At 30.3% G+C, this 20302-nt stretch overlaps 3 protein-coding genes across 6 annotated transcripts; 2 read left to right on the plus strand and 1 right to left on the minus strand.

Moving 5' to 3' along the window:
- Nucleotides 1–89: 89 nt before the first annotated feature.
- On the minus strand, nt 90–2985 carry LOC122514602 (calcyphosin-like protein). The gene is made up of 5 exons (XM_043631526.1): nt 2818–2985; nt 1755–1908; nt 1046–1223; nt 726–935; nt 90–623 (listed from the first exon to the last, which is right to left on the minus strand). The coding sequence occupies exons 2-5, from the start codon at nt 1904–1906 to the stop codon at nt 522–524; spliced, it is 642 nt and encodes a 213-aa protein (XP_043487461.1). The 5' UTR covers nt 1907–1908; nt 2818–2985; the 3' UTR covers nt 90–521.
- Nucleotides 2986–4114: 1129 nt separating this feature from the next.
- On the plus strand, nt 4115–7529 carry LOC122514603 (endoplasmin). Its single transcript, XM_043631527.1, has 4 exons — nt 4115–4292; nt 4379–4465; nt 4641–5247; nt 5339–7529. Exons 1-4 carry the CDS (start codon nt 4247–4249, stop codon nt 6990–6992), a joined length of 2394 nt encoding a protein of 797 aa, XP_043487462.1. The 5' UTR covers nt 4115–4246; the 3' UTR covers nt 6993–7529.
- Nucleotides 7530–7936: 407 nt separating this feature from the next.
- LOC122514604 (constitutive coactivator of PPAR-gamma-like protein 1 homolog) lies at nt 7937–13908 on the plus strand. Of its 4 annotated transcripts, none has more exons than XM_043631529.1 (16): nt 7937–8044; nt 8854–9305; nt 9391–9563; nt 9645–9758; nt 9830–9976; nt 10070–10436; nt 10501–10752; nt 10840–11220; nt 11300–11438; nt 11522–11647; nt 11778–11895; nt 11994–12294; nt 12591–12838; nt 13114–13242; nt 13301–13401; nt 13478–13908. In XM_043631529.1, exons 2-16 carry the CDS (start codon nt 9095–9097, stop codon nt 13617–13619), a joined length of 2949 nt encoding a protein of 982 aa, XP_043487464.1. In that variant the 5' UTR covers nt 7937–8044; nt 8854–9094; the 3' UTR covers nt 13620–13908. The 4 variants fall into 4 exon arrangements, with proteins under 4 accessions (XP_043487464.1, XP_043487465.1, XP_043487466.1 ...); XM_043631528.1 differs by having other exon boundaries at nt 7938–8044; nt 10840–11223; XM_043631530.1 differs by lacking the exon at nt 13301–13401 and having other exon boundaries at nt 10840–11223; nt 13478–13619.
- The last annotated feature ends 6394 nt before the right edge of the window (nt 13909–20302 follow it).

Genomic DNA, 20302 nt, shown 5'->3' on the forward strand with positions numbered 1-20302 from the left:
ACTGTTAGAATATTAATTTTATTTGTTCATAAATATACACTATTTAATTAATATTTGTTCGCATAGGGGTAACTAAAAAAATATAAAAATCAAAGTTGAAATATAGATTTTAGGATTTGAAATCAATGTACAGGTGTATATGTTATTAGATTGGTCCCTACAACCAACTTTGTCAAACATTGAGAGAAGAGGATATAGCGTGGAGAACTTTGACAATCGAAATTATATATACATCTAAATATTATATATATGCATATCGTTGTTACAGACGACCCTTATATAATCATAGTTTCACAACACTCGTATATAATAGTAATGATCGATAATAGTTATTTCCATGAAAATTGTAATAACATGATTTGAATTATTTCCGTGCGATTTCACCCTAAAATTTGTATCACATTCGTCAAAATAATTCTAATCAAACAGAAGCTCGTGTGCGTGAGATGCTTTAATTTATTGTTAGATAAATAATAATAATAATAATAATAATAATAATAAAAATATAGAATTTATTTTTTTTAAAGCTTGTAAGCATTACGTATCATTAAATCGAAATATGCATCATAATCGATACTCGCACTTATCGCACTATAATAATTCATAAATTCCTCTAAAGTCACCTGAGAATAGAATTAAAAGGATAATAAATGAACGAATTAATTAATTAAATGGGATTAGCAAGGTATACACTGTGGATAATTACGTATACGAATAAAACTTACTATTCCGTCCTTCGTTGCATTTTGTTCGAAATTACCGAGAAACTTATTCAGAATACTTTCCTCGCTTTCTTCGCCACTTATGTAACGTGGATGACATTTTACATTGTACACTCCTTTTAAATCATCTACTGTAATTTCACCGTCACCGGTTTTATCCAATTTTTGAAAAGCCTGTTCAACTACTTTTTTACGGCTCGGAGACATCGTAGGCTATGAAATCGAGTTATATAAATTTATGCATAATCCAATTGAATAATTGAAATATATTTTACATATTAGTTACATTAGTTTAATTTTAATATTTAACGATATAAACTTACTCTTATGGCGTTGATGAACTCATCGACGCTGAGATTTCCATTTCCATCGGTGTCGAATTTTTGAAATATCTCATTTATCTCTTCGTCCGATATATCCAAGCCACTTTCTTTCAAACCTTTAGTGAATTCCTCCAAATTTAATTGTTTGTTACCGTCGTCGTCCATACGACGAAATATTCTAAAAACGAATGAGAAATCATTAAAATGCCATTTGAAATTTATTTTTACGATTCGATCGATGGATTCGAGAAAAACAGTTGTAAAATACGGTTTAGATTACGAATTTTACAGTGATGAGCACTCCTAGGAATAATAGAGATAAACATTTTGATTATATTAGATATCCTAAAAGCAAAAGCTTTTACACAATAAAATTCTATTTTCAAATGGCAATATCATTATTTATACGACAATTAAGAAAATAATCTCGATATAACGATCCTTGAGAATTGTTGAACAATGACGTACATATGAATCATTTTAATTAGTTCAAACGAACAACAACAAAAATATAAAAAAAAACGAGTGATTCGTCATCCGACATTGAAAGATTAAATAGGAAAATCTCACGCGTGTTATTGCAATTTGATTCTTTTTCCTCGTCGAATTGAATATAATTCTATTGAACGCTCTAAGAAAATTCTTTTGTTAGTTAATGAAATCATTGAAGAAGAAAATGTGTAAGGAAATTGAATGGAATGCCACTTACCTGCCAAGGCCGAGGATGCCATTGGCACCTCTGGCCAAGCAGAGTAAACGTAATTTTTCGATGGAATCCGTGGTTGAATGTATGGCTCTCTGGGCCTTATTGATCATTTCAGTCTCCTGCCTCGTAGTTGCACTCTGAGGTCTGTTGAACATATCTGGAAGAAGAGGTGGAAACGATCACGTGAATCTTTATGACTCACAATCAAATAAAAAGAGAAACACCAAAAGTGAGATACGGTAACAAGAGAAAGTATAAATTTGGTTCGATTCTAAATCGAGCCTTCAAAGGATTTTTCTATAATTCTTTTTCCTTTTTTTTCTCTTCGAGTGTAACGTATACTCTTTCTATATATATACATACATATATGTTTAACATCGACGTATGGTTATCTCTTTGCGTGATAAGTAACGATCGATAAGTATCCTTTCGTTTATTTGTTCAAATAACAAACTGAATTTGAAACTGTAATTTGATAGATGAAATAATCAAAAGAAATGAAAATAAAGGGAGAGGAAGGAAAGTAAATTGATATTTTTTCTTATCAAATTATGAATGTTTAAGAGAGAACATAGATGTGTCGAAAGAGATCTATAATAATTTAGAATAAAAATTCATTTGCGGTGATATAAAGGAGAAATTAAAAGTCATTTTTCAATAGTATGAATTATAAATTGAGAATCGATCGGTAATATCTAGTTATACAAATGTATTGTAAAATAAATTACAATATATTTTCGTTTCTTTTTAAATAGTCCTGTTTTTTTTTTTTTTTTTTTAAGAAGATCCAGAGAAAAAACACAGACAAATCGCATAAAGAAATACACGCGTTCGACCCGAAGAAAGAACTGTCGGGGTTAAACTAGTTAAACACAGCAGATAGTAGGAAATGGTTTCTTAAATATTTAAGAAACGGTCAATGCCGATTGCCTTGTATCGCTACAAGGGTAGCTTTCTATAGAAGACATATGTCTGACATATGGTATACATAATCCAATGTTGCTTTGTCTTTTTTGTTCTTTTTTTGTCGATTTCATCAATCAACGATCGGTGAAGTTGAACTCACCGAAATTTTCGAAAAACAATCTCGTCCTCCGGCGAACGGAAGTTGTCTTCGTCTTCTGTTTATCGATCACTGTAATATGATCGCAATGATCAAGGCTTGGAAATAATAAAAAGGGATGATATAAAATATGGGTATAACTTCTCGGAAGAAGAACGAATGGCAAGTGACAATGTTCGAATTCATCGACACGTATAGTAGCATCCTATAGTTCAAACACACATATTGCGCGAAGTATGCGCGCACGCAGAACCTTCTACATTCTCGCATGTTGCTTCTACTCGAAAAGGAGCTTTGTTTGACATGTGTGGTCTATAACTACTATGTGTGTACGTTGCAGGTCTCTTTTGCCGATGGAAGACGTATCCATAACGACGGATATGTCACAACACGCATATTCGCATTAAAAAAAAAAAATAGGAGAAGAAAAAACAAATTTGTCGAATTTATATGTTAGGGTCATTAATCATTCGCATCGCGTTTCTTTATCTTTTCAACACTTTAAATTTGCTCTCTTAGTGTCGTCTCTTTTTTTATCGTTTAAATAATCATTCTTTACGCTTTGCAGTATTTTTTTTTGTTTTCAATAAATAAATAAAGTAATCATTTTTTTTTATTAGTGCGTTGCTTTTTCGAATAAGCTTTTGAAACGTGATGATAGGTACACTTGTGAGTTTATAAATGTATGTATTTAATTTATTTCTCACATATCAATCTCTATGATATTGTAAATTTTATATAGATCATATATTAGTTATAATTAAATTAGATTAAACATAAGAATATAAAACGCATCGATTGCATTTTTATAAGATCTAATTATTATTGTTTACGATTTTAAATTTCAGCTATAATATCGACACATGATAAATAATATCATCAAGTTACCGACGATCGATCAGTAAACTACCTTACCGATGGTTGTTAATTTTTTAAATACCTGTCGGTAATACAGATCGAGTTGTAATCTACTTTACCGACAGTTGCTAAATGCTTAATACATGCTAGCAATGGAGAGAATATTTTTCACATTTCAATCTAATATTCCAAATTTTATTGTTTTAACGCAAATTAATTTCAGAGAACTGTTAAAAACAATTCAGAGATATATATTTTTAACCTTTTTAAATAATTCAACTACTTATCTGTAGCTGAATATTCTCGAAATAAATATATCATGACCACGTATTTTCGAGTGACGAATCAAAATACGCCATTTGTTAGAGTTGCTATGAGTTTCTCTGCGATTGGTCTTTTTGTGTTGCGTGGTCTCACGCGATTGGTTCTTGATTATTTACTTCTTTTTGGTATAGCAGATGTTGAGTTGGATACGTGACAGTCGGCGAATAAGTGTTGTACGAAGCGCCTATTAAATATTCGTTAAAACGTTATCGCTTTAACTAATATTTTAAGCGGAACTAACGTAATAGTTATGAGAAAATTATTCATATTTGTAACGGCCCTGGTACTTTTAGCAGGTAATTTTCATATTTACTAAAAATATACTTAATGATCCTTGCTACAAGATCTGTAATGTCAAACATTTTATTTGTATTTTTGAAAGGGTTCGTTAGGGCTGAAGATAAAAAAGAAGATGAAGTTCCAACTGCAGAAAAAGATCTTGGATCTAGCCGTGAAGGATCTCGTACCGGTAAGACAATTATTTATATTTTATGCACTCAAGCGAAGCATGTAATTCTGTCACTCATATGTCACTTTTGTCATTCTTTTCACTCTTGTCATCGCTTACACAAAAGAATAAATTAAAAATATATTCAAACAGACGTGTTTCCCCTATTAATTTTTAAAATATATATCATTTTCAGATGATGAAGTTATTCAAAGAGATGAAGAACGTATTAAATTGGATGGATTAAATGTAGCTCAGATAAAGGAACTTCGGGCTAAGGCAGAGAAATTTACTTTCCAAACAGAAGTCAATCGTATGATGAAACTTATTATAAATTCGCTTTACCGGAATAAGGAGATCTTCCTTAGGGAATTAATATCTAATGCATCCGATGCCTTAGATAAAATCAGATTATTGTCCCTTACCGATAAAAATGTTTTGGACAGTAATTCCGAATTAGCTATTAGAATAAAAGCTGATAAAGAAAATAAAATTTTGAGTATAACGGATTCTGGTATAGCCATGACCAAATCCGATTTGATTAATAATCTTGGAACTATCGCTAAGTCTGGTACAGCTGAATTTTTGGGTAAAATGCAAGACGTTAAAAATGCTCAAGATATGAATGATATGATTGGTCAATTCGGTGTTGGATTTTACTCCGCATTTTTGGTCGCAAACACGGTAGTTGTTACTACCAAACATAATGATGATAAACAATACATTTGGGAATCCGACAGTAGTAGCTACAATATTATGGAAGATCCCAGAGGAAATACGCTTAACAGAGGAACAACAATAAGGTAAACATAAAAATAATTGTATGACTTTTATCAATTGCTTTTAATATTATGTACATTTAATATGTTTAACATTATTTTTGTGTGTTATCAGCTTGCACATGAAAGACGAAGCATTGGATTTCTTGGAAGAAGATACCGTTAGGAATTTGATTAAGAAATACTCTCAATTTATTAACTTTCCCATCTATCTTTGGAGCAGCAAAGTTGTACAAGTAGACGAGGAAGAAGAATCTAAGCCAGCTACGGAAGAAGAAGGCGAGAAAGATACGGAGGATAAATCTGAAGACGAAGAAGAGGAAGAGGAAGTTAAAGTAGAAGAATCATCAGAAGATGAGAAGAAAACCAAAAAGGTAGATAAAACTGTTTGGGATTGGGAACTTTTAAATGAGTCTAAACCAATTTGGACTTTGAAGCCGTCAGAAGTTGACGATAAGGAATACAATGATTTTTATAAAACATTAACAAAAGATACGCAAGATCCTTTGTCAAAAATTCACTTTGTCGCGGAAGGCGAAGTAACTTTTAAGTCCCTTTTGTTTATACCCAGAGTTCAGCCTAGCGACAGCTTCAATAGATACGGTACGAAGGCAGATAATATTAAATTATATGTTAGGCGCGTATTTATTACCGACAAATTCACCGACATGATGCCCAATTATTTGTCCTTCATACGCGGTATCGTAGATAGCGACGATTTGCCGCTTAACGTATCGCGTGAAAATTTGCAACAGCACAAATTAATTAAGGTCATTAAGAAAAAACTTATCAGAAAAGTTTTAGATATGATCAAGAAGATTTCTAAGGAAGATTATGAGAAATTCTGGAAGGAATATAGTACAAATATCAAATTAGGTGTTATCGAAGATCCTCAAAATCGTGCTAGATTATCTAAACTTTTACAATTCCATTCTTCAACTCAGAAAGGTACCACATCATTGGCGGATTATGTATCGCGCATGAAACCTAAGCAACAGCATATCTATTACATTGCTGGAGCTTCTGAAGCAGAAGTAGAGAAATCTCCATTTGTCGAACGTTTGAACAAAAAGGGATATGAAGTTTTATATTTAACAGAACCTGTCGATGAATACACTATTTCCGCTCTTCCTGATTTTGATGGAAAGAAATTCCAAAATGTTGCCAAGGAAGGTTTCCAATTAGACGAAGGTGAAAAGGCTAAAGAAATACAGGAACAATTGCAAACATCATTTGAACCTTTGCTCAAATGGTTAAACGATATTTTGAAAGATCATATCAGTAAAGCACAAGTCTCAGAACGTTTGACAGATTCACCTTGCGCTCTTGTCGCTAGTATGTTTGGATGGACAGGTAATATGGAAAGATTAGCAATCTCTAATGCACATCAAAAGTCTGATGATCCGCAGAAAACTTATTACTTAAATCAAAAGAAAACTTTGGAAATCAATCCAAGGCATCCTCTAATTAGGGAATTGCTACGTAGAACTCAGGTCGATCCATCCGATCAAACTGCGAAAGACATAGCTATTATGATGTTTAGAACAGCCACTCTTCGTTCGGGATATATGCTTAAAGAAACTGCTAGCTTCGCAGATAGCGTAGAGCAGCTTATGAGGAAAACGTTAGGTATTTCTCTAGATGAAATACCAGAAGAAGAAGAAATTCAAGAAGAAGAATCTACTGGCTCTTCCGCAGAGACAGGACAAGCAACGGAAGTTGATGCGGAAGAGGACAAAGAAGAGGAGGAGGGACACGATGAACTCTAAAAAAGTGCACCCGTGTATAATACAAAAGACTTATTCTTGTTTTTCAGCTATACAATGTATAGCGATATATTGTGCACTCTATTGCCGTTGCAAATGTTATTGCAAACATACAAATCATTCAAAACATACTAATATCATTATGTTAAAAATGTAAAAATGTGAATTTATTTTTATTGTTTATTGTTTATTGTTTATTTCATTGTAAACATTTCAACAAGGATAGGAATGTTTAACAAAAAATGATTATTATGCATCTATTGTGCTCTCCAAAGAAACTACATTTTATACTACAATTATATAATTCATTTTTATAGAGAAAAAGGAGAGATAATCTATTTGGATAAAAAAAAAAACTTGAAAACTTGAAATATCTATCTACTTATTGTTAATTTGATCTTCCATTTATTTATATCATTGTATACAAGAAAAAAGGCGGCATTGACTGAATATTATTATTACGGTATGCATGTGAACATGTGCGTTTGTCTCTATGTATGATCTATATATTGAACAAGAAAAAAAATTTAATAATAGAAATAAATATTTTGTTTATTTTTCTCACATTTCTACAATATATATATTATATATATAATTTCGCAATTAATATTATAAAATATTATAAAATTGAAAAAAAGAAATACAATTGAATGTTCGTATTATAATTTACAAAAATCAAATTAAAATATGTAGAAAAGTAAATAAGAAAGAGAAAGAAAATAAAAAATCAGTTTGTTGAATAAAAAATAATACAATACTAATGAAATTATCGAAAATAAATTGGCAATGCAAAATTGAGTGTAAAGAATGCGATGAGAAAAAAGAAAAAAAAAGATTTTCAAATGATATCACAAATACGGACTTCCGGGCGCCATCTTTGGCTCGATTCGAAGGACCAATAGAATTCGAGTATTCTCATGGAATCGAGAAGTAAAGCGTAAGACATAGGAGCGCGGTCAAGTGCTCATTTCCGTTTTCGAATCCTACGTCAGCTACTCTGAAAGCCCGTGTGTTTTGTGTTTCTTTGGGGCCATGATGATTCTCGCTAATTTAACGTAAGTACTTTTTTAAACTTAATGTAAAACTTAAAGAGTAATCGTATAAATAAGGTTATTTAGCGCGGTCTCGTTGGTAAGCGTAAATTGGTCACGAATCCGCGCGAATGCCTTGCATTTGTTTCAAGTATTAGTTTGATATTAAAAGGATATATCCTTTTTCTCTTTCGCCATGCCGGTTTATGGGATCCTTCTTCTTTTTTTTTTTACATTCAACACGCTCCTAAGACAATGGGAATCGTCGAATGTTAGGAAATTTTTTCATCCCAATTTTATGTTTATCGTCATGATAAAAAATCAATTTGTTTCTTTGACACTTTCTATTAGTGGTATAAACAAAGTAAATGGCGTCGACATATTTCTTTATTAATTCTGACAAATTTGTCTTCTCGAGAGTTCTAGAATAAAGAAGCCAACGTGTATTTTTTTTTTCTTATTACTTATTTTTATTCTTTTAAACACGTTAATAGAGACACGCGTCGTCCGACAAATCGTTTCAATCATTAGACGTTTATTAATGTCATCGCAATTGTGTTAATAATGTTTTATTAATTTACCTACGTTAACAACAAATTCTTCTGCTTTGTAACCTGTCAAACATAATTAATATTTAATGAATTTCGAATTTATAGTACGTATATATTATTTATTAATAAGAAAAAATGTTTAATTATTTTTTTATTTATCTGTATATATATATATGTATATTTTTTGTTGTATGTGTGTGTGTGTATATAAAAGATTAAAGATGATGTCACATCAAATCAAATTTAAATAATTGATTAAAGAAATCTTTTGTTCTCTTGCAGGTTCAAACTGTTGAATTTGAAACTACACTTCTTGAGATCATAAAACAATTAAATAAAAATTTTAAAAAATTCAATTTAAATTTGAACAGCTATTATTCTAATAAAAGTAGATATATAAAAAAAAATAGTTATATATATATATATATATATATGTATATATATATAAAAAGAAAAGGCATATACAAGTAGTAAACACATACATTAAACTTATTACCATAAAGAAAGGAAATATCTTTGAAAAATGGGCATTCAGGACTTACAAGCTTTTCTTGATAGTAATTGTATACCAGGTGGATCTGTATCAGTAGATTTATTGAAAATAGCGCGTACTGTTACTCAACGACAGCGTAATCGGGTTTGCAAAGTATTACCGCCTCATTCAACTGCAAAATTAAGACTAGTTCTCGATGGAGAATGCTGTTTGGATCGACTCTACGGTGGTTATTTTTCAGGTTTGTTTCTTGTATCTTTCATTTAACAATACACTCTCAAGATTTAATTTATCATCGATCGAAAACTAATGAAATCTTTTAACAGATTGGGCTTGCGGTGGACAGTGGAACCGTATGGTGCAATTTCTAGCAGTGCTTATACAAGCAACGGAAATGTCAGGTTTAGAATTAGCTGTCTTTTTTAATGGTTCTTTCGAATCTGCTCGCCGTTCAGATTGGATTCAAAATCAGTTGCAAGTGAGAATTAAAGTAAATAATGTAAGTTTTGTCTTTGCGATACCAATATGTTATTTTATTTTTACCTTTGTAATTTTTGTTAAAACCACATTGTGTTTATAGGTCATCAAACATATTACAACCAAAGGAACTCCGCCGCCAAAGATTTGGTGGACACCACCTGTATGTTTAAGAACCAGTCTACGTATGGCACTTAGATATTTTAATGTTGCAGTTGTAAGTTAATTATCTGTATCGAGTAATATGTAAAAGAAAAGTATAAATTAATATAGTTTATATAACTGCAGTTGTGCAGTATGGACGATCATCGTCAGGAAGTCATTGCTTATTGTCGGGAGAATAATTTTAATGGTCTAATAGCTGACGATGCCGAATATGCTGCATTTGATCCACCTAGATACTTTTCTTCGGAACAATTAAAGCTTACATATAAGGTTAGTCGTACACATTTATATATATATATATATATATATATATATATATACGTGTATGTATATGTGTATTAATTCTTTCTTATATATTTCAAGGGTTCTCTCGACACAAAAGAATATATAATTCCTGAACTTTTAAAAGCCTTAAATATACCGGCAGATAGACTATGCTTATTGGCAGCATTACTTGGAAATTATATTTTAACGGAAAATAATCTTCTTGACTTCTATAAAAAATTAAATATTAATACAAATACCAATAAGACAAGCGTCGAACAAACTATAAAAACACTAGCAAGTTTTGTTAAAGAACTTCCATCTGTTGAGTTAGATGTAGTATCGCAAAAAGTATTTGGTTCTCTATCCGATCCAAGGTGTTCCAAGTTAAGGCAATCTGTACAGTACTACATAAATGGTACAAAAGAAGGATTTTTACATTATAAGCCTGTAAAACCAACTAAAGGTAAAATAATATATTTTGACATACATGTGATACAATTGTGTAATACAATAAATACATTTTACAGCTCACAAAATAGATTCCAAACAAAATTTGCAAACTCAGTCAAACTTATCTGATGGACCATCGACTTCGGAGGGTGATAGTAGTTTGGAAACTTCTAGATTTGCCTCTGAAACGTTAGAAAGTGAACGTGAAAGTTTAAATGCGTACAAGCAAGCAACAGCTAACGCGAAGTCAGCACCACAGATAGTGATAGATCCACCCGGTATCCAAGGACATGGGGATACTGACAATGCTAGATCTGAAGAAGAACAAAGTGAATATGAATTCAATGTTATTATATATCATTCGAATAATATTATTATATTTATGTTTGACAAATGAATACATTTTATTTATGCAGGTAATGGTCATGCTATAAATGGCACCCATAATCTTTTAATAAGTTCATCAAGCTCAAGTAGCAGTTCTTCTGCTACATCTCCGTCGCATGCGACTACAGATTCGACAAAACAAATAGAAAAGACGACTACCAGTATTCCTGGTACAGTACCAGAAGTTATGCGTACCGCATCTGAAAGACATCAGAAGGGTCTAATGTCTCCTCACATATACCAAATTCTTATAGCTGGTGAAATTAAATTGCCAGTTCTTTTAGAGGATGAAAATCATAGGGAATTTCCTTCTATTCATTTTATTTATAGACCAGTCAGACAAATGGTATATGCAATTCTTTTTAATTTGCATCATCGAATGTATTTAGCAACTAAAAGTAAAGAAAAAGGTGGTATGTATGTGTATAAACATTATCATATATGATCCACGTTATACACGTATTTGTAATATTTATTGAAATTTTATAGAAAGTGAAAAAATTGAAGTCCCAGACGTAATAATAAAGGAGTGGGTATGGTCGAAGTCAAATCCATATCAAACTCCAGAATTAGTCAAAGCAGAACAAATTGGTTGGGGCGTTCCAACCATTCAACGTTTATGGTTTGGGTTAGTTTTTCTCATATATATATCATAATAATTTTTTTTTATACGATGTTTGCAAAACCTTTAATGTTTCTTTTTTTTTACAGCACAGGAATAGATGACAAACGTCGTAGATTAAGAGGATTTTTAACTTGCATGAGATCAGATACACCTCTTATGTTAAATACATCTTACGTTCCTCAACATTTTTTAGTTATGGCTTGTGTTTTACGGTGAGTGTATATAATGTTATAAAAGTAGATTTACTACACTCTCTCTCTGTATGTTAGATATTTTTGTCTTTTTTTTTTTTTTTTTTTTTAAGATTACATCATATAATATTAATGATTTCTTTTTCTACAGGTACATTATGTCTTTTTCTGACAAAATAAAAATTTTACGTCGTCAAGAATTAGACGCTTTTATTGCACAAGCCTTTTCTCCGGAATTAATGAATGCTCAATATTTACAGGAATTACAGGTAATATAACGATATCGTTCGTAATATAATATATGTTATGTAGCTTCGATAGTATAATTAATTTTATTGGAGAAAACATTATTATTATTATTTTACAGCTTCCTTTAGTAACTTCCCGCGGTGTTCAACTCGCGAGTTTATTTATGGCAGGTGTAGAGACTGCACTCTTAGCTAATGACGCTTGCGGCGCTCCAATACCTTGGTTAATGTGTTGTCCTTGGTTATATTTCGATGGAAAACTATTTCATCATACATTGGCACGTGCTACCATTGCGAAAAATTTATTAGAATTATGCAGCGGCCATATAGAACGTGTTGTAAAAGTTGAAAGGATGAGAAAGGCTGTACTCGAAGGAATCAACGTTGTGTTTGCACGACCACCAATGCCTATTGCACCAGGTATACATTTTATTTTATATCTCATAGTTCAAAGGCCTGAATTAACTTAGAACCTATTATGTAAGTTAATTTTATTTCAAAATAAAATCCTTCCACGATCCTTAGCAATTAATGATTAAACCAATTAATTGCTTTTAACTGGAAGGAGATTAAAGCAGTTATATTGCTTCGTGGCGTTTGATTAAACGTTGCGAATCTCCAAACTGCTATAATTGTTTTATCTTTTTTCTGTAATAATATACAATTTGTTGCATATATGAAATATGTATACATTTTATTGATTACATTATTTACAGGTATTCGTGTGTCAGTACCTCAGAATATTTTACCAGCTGGTTGTACGATTAACGAGGGGTTAATTCGTGGACGAGGTAATGGTACAATACCACCACAGCGTGGTTTAATGCGTCGTCCTATACCTTCACGCGGAGGACAGTTGGAGATAGCTGGTGTCGTTGTCGGTCAGTGGGGTCCTAATTATGGGCAACCGGGTCGATTGCCGCAGCCTATGCAAGGACATCCCCGAGGACGACTTCCACCTCAGGTATTACGTACATTACTATTATTACTCAGGTATTCCAAATTGTTGTTGCGCTCTTTATATTTTATGCATAAGAAATTAAAATATTGTACCTACACACGTATATCAATTGATCTATCTTATCGACGCAATCATTTTTCATTATATAGCTAATTACAGAAATTTTGTTAATCATTATATAAAAGAAATAAAATGTGTAAATAATTTGAAAGTAAGTTTGTTGAACGTAAAGGTTTTCTTCTAAAGGAACATTAATAATATAAAGAAATTTGTTGTAGGTTACTTCAATAGGCGGTTTGAAGTACGGCTTACCTCGTGCATTCAATCCAATGGGAAGGCCAACATTTCCAACACGGGGAAATAATCGTACACCAATAGCAGGACGTGGGAAGAAGACTCAGATGAAGGTATTATATTCCTAAATTAACTTTAGCTTCTAAAATAAATGTAAAGCTTTATTTTTAGGCAACTAGTAAGAAAAAAACTACTATTAAGAAGACTAAAGAGTGTGATAAAAAAGATAGCAAAGGACGAGGTATTAATGTGGATGGACTAAATGATTATATGTACGTTATTTTTAGACCGAGATCCTCTTTTCTTGAAAAGCACGATACATTTAATTTTAATTATTTTTTATTTCAGAGATCCTGTTGCAAGTATTAATACAACAAAAGAAGTACTGCCAGTACCTGGTCAATTTGACGATGCTGTTGAAAATGGTAAAGTTGTCGAGAAGGGCCAGGGAGATGCACCACTTCCTGCGCAGGTAGTGGCCGAAAATTAGGTATTTACATAATAATCACTTTTTCATGGACTTTAGACACTCCCGGATGTGACTGAAGACTGCAATATCCATATATATTCTATCGGCAATTGTGCACTGTGAACTTCTGAGCAATAATTAATAATATTCTTTACATAGAATGATATTTCTGTAATAGATACTTCTTAAACGAAGTATTTTATATTTCTATTTTGTAAATGTAATTTCGCGATGACAAAGATGATTATTAATATAATATAGTTATATTATAATTTTTCGGTTTTTTCCTTTTTGTTTTCGTTTTTTGTTTTTTGTTTCTTTTTGTTGTGTGTTATATTTTTTTTTATTTTTTGTTGATTTTTAAAATGTATAGAATCTCTCTCTCAATTGTATAAAAAGAAAAAAAAAGTTAACATTATGGTAAGTAAAAAAGAAATTGACTTTATTATTCAATTCTCATTTCTTTATTACTCTTCTCATACAATGAGAATTGCATATTAATTATTTCGAGTATTCAGTGCACAATGGCTCGATGTAATCTATCTAAAGCTCTAATGGGGCCAAATTATTTAACTAATGTAAGTCGACAAGACGTCTTTTTAAGGCGTTCTCAAAGAGATATAGAAAATGGCATAAAAAAATAACCAATTTTTGACATATACTATATGATGTCCTCACTGCCAAACATACCATTCTATGTAAGATAGAAGAGAAATGAAAAAGAAAATAAAAAGAAAAAAAAAAGAAAGGAAGAAAAAAAAACAATCGTGCTTGTGCTAATCGAGAGCATCTTTGCTCGCAAAATACCATGGGATGATGATGATGATGATGAGAACTCGACTGATTAGTGTACGCGTGCGCTAATTTTACTATAATGAGAACAAGTTGTCAGCTGCTAAGTATTTAATTCTTAAGAAGTGTGATTATTTTTTTTACAATGAAAATATATATTTTCCGGTATTATATGAAATGCTTGCTTTGATGATCTCAGTAACCTAGCCTTTTGCTAAATGAATTTAAATTTAAACGGATAGGATATATCATGAGGGAGAGAGAGAGTGAGAGAGAGAGAGGATTTATTATTGAATTTTTATAAGTAAATAGAAATTAGAAAGGGTATAGGGTACTGAGATGATTGTTTGCACATGGAGACTGATGCTTTTCATATAGGTAAAATATATATTTATATATATATATGATTTAGAATTAGATTCCCATAGCGTATTATACGTAAGTTTGTATGAATGTATGAGCGTGTGTGAACGTGGACTTAAACTTACATAGGACAAGAGAGAGATTTATGAATGTGGTATTTATGATGATAGCGTTGCTGATGCATCGTGAAGACGAATGATGTATATAAGTGGGGGATGTTAGGTCATTGCATATAAACGTGTCTATATATATATATATATATGTCTATGTGTATATACATACATATAGATATTTACATATAAATAGATATATATGTGTATATATATGCACAGGATGCATGTACACACACACACACACACACATATATATATACGCGCGCGTAATATATACATACGTTTATATGCAATCAAAATTATATATTTACTTGCTGTTGCATTGGAACTTATATGAATGAACGTAATCTATTGAATTGGAACGTTAAATGTAATAGTTTTTTCTATTACACATATGTAGCTTTTAAGCTGGTTATTAAGGAGTGTAAATGAACGAGTTTTTTCAAGAGATTAATAATATAAAAAAATAAACATGCTTTATATATATATATATATATCTTTAAAAGATGTGTTGCATTATAAAAAAGAAAAAAAAGAAAAAAAGAAAAAAGAAGAGAAGGAAAAAAAGGAAAAGCTACGAATGGGCTTTATTATCGGGGACGTTTTTCGAATTAATATAATTCTATCTTTTCTATTTTTTAAAGAAAAAAAAAGAAGAAGAGAAGAGGAAAGGAAGAAGAAGAAAATTTAAATCAGTGGAGTTTCCTTTTTATTGCCTATTTAAATATTACTTCTTATTAATTATTCAGACACATTATATTAAAACTCATTGAACGATAATTAATGATTAACAATAGCAAAATTATTTTAAAAAAAGTGTCGCTTGTTGCTGTTAAAATAATAAAAAAAGAATAAAAAAGGAAAAAAGAAAAAAAGAAAAAGAACAGAGAATTTGTACTTGAGGGTAAAAAAAAAAAAATTTCAATCGGATAGTAATCACATAATTAGCCCAAGTACAAAAAATCATCCTACACATCTATTGTCCTCCACACACATTTATAATTAAATTCAATGATATATATATATCTCATTTAACTGTACATATGAATAGTTAATACTAGAAGTAATTGTGCGATTAATGTGGTGTGTACATACAAAAAAAAAAAAAAATCCAGTTGCGTGTGCTTATCCATGCACTGTGAGTTAGAGAACATAATGAATTATGTTATAAATATATTTATGAGTAGAATAGTCAAAATGAGAAGACAATTCTACCAAAGAGCAGTGTTTAAGAGAGAGATGTGTTCTTTTATCAATAATGAAAGAATGGTGAGAAAAAACAAGACAGCACGACAAAACACGATTATTAAATAATAAGGTGAGGCAAAAAAAAAATAAATAAATACATGTGTGTCTAAGTGCAGAGAGATAATTAAAGTGAGTAAAAAAAAAAAAAAAGAAAAAAAAGAAAAAAAACCATTTATTGAGATAATATAAGAAAAAAAGACGATAAGAATAAAATGTTATATTTTTGTAGATTTGTTATTGCGTAAAATGCATTAAGACAATGAGAAACTTTATATAATTTGAATAGAATGACAGAGAACGAGAGAAAGAGAAAGGGAAAGGGAAAGGGAAAGAGAGAGGTGAAAAAGAATTGATGAGCCTGTGGAATAAAATAAAGTAAGATCTGGAAAAACAGAGAGAGAGAGAGATGTGTTTAGAAAAAGTGCTTTGGATGTGCGTATTTAGTAATAGTACATCCAATAAATAAGCATTGCCGAAAAAAAATCCCATATTCTCGTAATATCTCTAACTGTTTAATTATGAATTTTGGACAGCTTTTAGGGATAGGAGAGAATGAATAACAGAAATGAATTATTATACAGTGTCAGAAAGTGAGAGGATAGAGAGCTTCAACGTGCGCTGAGCATCTGCGAATAATGAAAAGTATTTCCGATGCATCTTGAATGGCAGCACACACTTGCTTGATTATTAAATAATAACCTGCGTTATATAGATATATACACATTTAACGATGTGACATAGCAAAATCTTAACAGTTAACGTTAGCTAAAATTATTTGACAATTGCAACGTAATCTATTTGAGGTATATTATATATGCATATTACCATTATTGTTTCTATCGCTGGCGCGAATTACAACTTTTTCAAATATGTGAAAGAATATTAATCATTACAAGTGACACGTACTAGAAGCAGACCTTCTGATCTGACAAACCAATTTGAGAGTAAATAATGCCACTTTACGCTTTCGTAAAGGTAGATGATTTTCTTTCCAAGAAATCAATCTCTTGATACCAGATACAAAATGTTAAATGACACAATGATGTACACAAAATAAATCAGTTGCTGCTGCACTGATATGAGTATGCAATAATAAATAATAACATGAAATAATTTAAATAAAATATATACGAAGCAAAATGCGGAAAAAAAATCCATATTGAATACAACAGAATAGAAATGTCGAAAAAAAGAAAACCAAGAAACTTGCATAAAAAGCATATAAATCAACGTTTAAAAACAGGGGCGTTTAATTACGTGCCTGATTTTTTTCGTTGTAATAAAGTAGAAAAAGAAACGGGGGGCCCACAGAAAAATGTCTATGATACAACATACCATTTAAATGAAAACAAAAAAGATAAAAAAAAACATACGAATAATCTACTATATTTATGAAGTAACCATCTATAATGACCTTTGAACATTGTGTGTTGTAATAACAGAAAATTAATTATACGCAAAGTATAATATTAACTTAGTATCTCTGCTAGAGTGACAAACGCTTTTGAGAAACGGTCGATGGTATGAATTACGCGATTAATGTCTGCAATTATATTGAGATTCAGACGCATTAAAGTAAGACTCGTATTTTTTATGGCTGTATTTCTTTTTACGTTAACATCATATTTTTTCTAGCGAAGATTATTATTATTCTTATAATAATTATTATTATTATTATTATTATTATTATTATTATTATTATTATAATAATATGAGGCAGCCAAGTAGGATTTCACAGATTTAGCTTAATTCTATCACTTATAATTATGCTCCTAATTCAAAAGAAAACACAATATATCTTTTTTCTTTTTTTTTTTTTCTTTTTTTTTGTCTTTATTTTTTCTTTTTTTTTCTTTTTCTTTTCTTTCCTTCTTTTTTCCCCCCCTTTGTTTTGTATTTATTTTTATTTCTACTTTTATTTATACTCAGTAGTAGATCTTTAGATATCGTTGAATAAAAGAAAAAAAACAAGAAAAAATATAAAATGAAATCATTTAATTTTTATTTACTTTATTAAATGATTATCCCCAAAAAAAGAAAAAATATAAAAACGAAATACTATCCTATTTTTCGCGTATTATAATAAATATATAAACATTATGACGGGCATTGAAATATTGATGTTTCTCTTATTCTTCTTAATTTGCTGTAGGATTGTATGAATAGAGTTGCAATTTGCTAATTGTAATTTAATAAATAATAATAATAATGGACAGAGAACAACTTTAATTAGTATGTTCCATTCGTAAATTTTAAGTTTTCTTATGTCATAGTTTTTGCTTACATATGCAATATTGAGATATAATAAAATATAATAGCGAACACGATATACTATAATAAAATAAAATAAAATAAAAAAATTAAACACTTATTGATGTAGCTGAAAATGCATGTGGGCCCCATCATTATATATTCTTATTAAATATTACATAATATATATTCTGCTATTATTTCTCATAGCTAAAAAGAGATACATGCGCATATGCGAGAGGTAACATGTATGTTTGATAATCATTAGTATGTTTATTTTTGTTTTGCTTTTTCTTTTTGTATTTTAAAAAAAGTATAACAATGTTTATATAAATAGCGCATGCGGTTAAGCAATGAACAAACAACAAATGTTTTACTTGATTATGATCTAGCGCGTAATTATAAATTATGAGGTTTTTGCCGTTTTGGATTTATTGTCAAAGAAAATTAAAAAAAGAAAAACAAAAAAATATTGAGGGATCATCCTCCTCCGAAAATATAAAGCATGCGCTGATATATCGTTAGTAATCGATTAATTTGTGACCTTTATGGGTCGGTGAGTGGTTTCTCTATTTAATGAAAACAGTGACAGTAATATTTTATATATTTAAATTTAAGTATTTAGTAGTAATGTCTATATAATTAATATGATTGATTAATTGTTTGCATTGTATTAAAAATATTATGTCATTGTTATGTATCGTCGCACATAATACTATGCGTATAGTATTATGCTTCGACGATGCAGCAAATTTCTCTATGATACACTTCGATTCAGCAAAAGCTACAATTTCAGAATGAATTATTCGTTTTTAAACTATTAAATATATACATTTAAGAAAGATATAGTAATTATTACTACATAACCGACCCATTTGGTCTCTTTGCATTTATATAACACAGTAATATTGATGTATTCTTGTTGAATTATTCTATCTTGTAACTTAATATTATAACATGTACCCCATTCATGTCTAGTGTCAAGCAGAGCTGATTCTATGCTTTTGCTAGCCGAAGAACTTGAAAACACTAAGTACAGAAATTTATGTATTCACGTTTGTATGCTCAAATTCTGATGCTTTTCTGTAATTCCAATTTAAAAGGATCAAGTGAAATGAGAGAATCAGTGCTGACGAGAACATAAGGCAATTAAAAAATTATTATAAAGCTAAAATCACATTTACTACTTTAAAAATGGATACATATTTGGGAAGTAGGAGGTAATAATTATATAAATGTAGTGGCAACTCTATAATACTACCAAGAAAAAAAAAAAAAAAAAAAAAACAATGTATACAATAATTATTCGAAATATTAAAATGCAAACGCACTTTGATGGATGTTGTAACAATTTAGAATATTCAAATTACATTAATATTTGCTTTGTAAATCTGCACACTTTGGATTACGTCGCTCTGCTAATATATCAATCCAAGATTTATTACATATTCGGTGGCATCCAACAAAATTGTATTTCTCGAACAAGGAAACATTTTTTATAGCAGGCAGAGTGGCTCTCATCCATTGGCAGATATTTTAAGTTCGTTTCTTTTTAAAATATTAACCAATATAATTTTCTTGTATAACGTAATTTACACAACACACACACGCAGAGAATAGAATGATAAGATACATAGAGATCCTCCGTTGGGTTTTTAAAAAAAAGCTTTTCAACATAATGTATGGTTCAAATAATGAAAATTGAACTTTCAAGAAGTTTTGTAAGAAAGCTCTTAGCACGAGAGGTTCTTGGATATGGTTGGCTGACATTTTCGAAAGTTTAATGATTTATTGAAACGTGTTGTCATGTCTTGAATATAATTAAAAGAACTATAAAAATTCTACTAAGAGAACATCATTGTTTTATACCAAACATTTTCGTCTATTTTCATTATTTCTTGTATATATAGAATATTTCATTGGGTTTTATAAAAAAAA

Source organism: Polistes fuscatus, unplaced genomic scaffold, assembly GCF_010416935.1.
Source record: "Polistes fuscatus isolate 324 unplaced genomic scaffold, CU_Pfus_HIC Scaffold15, whole genome shotgun sequence".
NCBI lineage: Eukaryota > Metazoa > Arthropoda > Insecta > Hymenoptera > Vespidae > Polistes > Polistes fuscatus.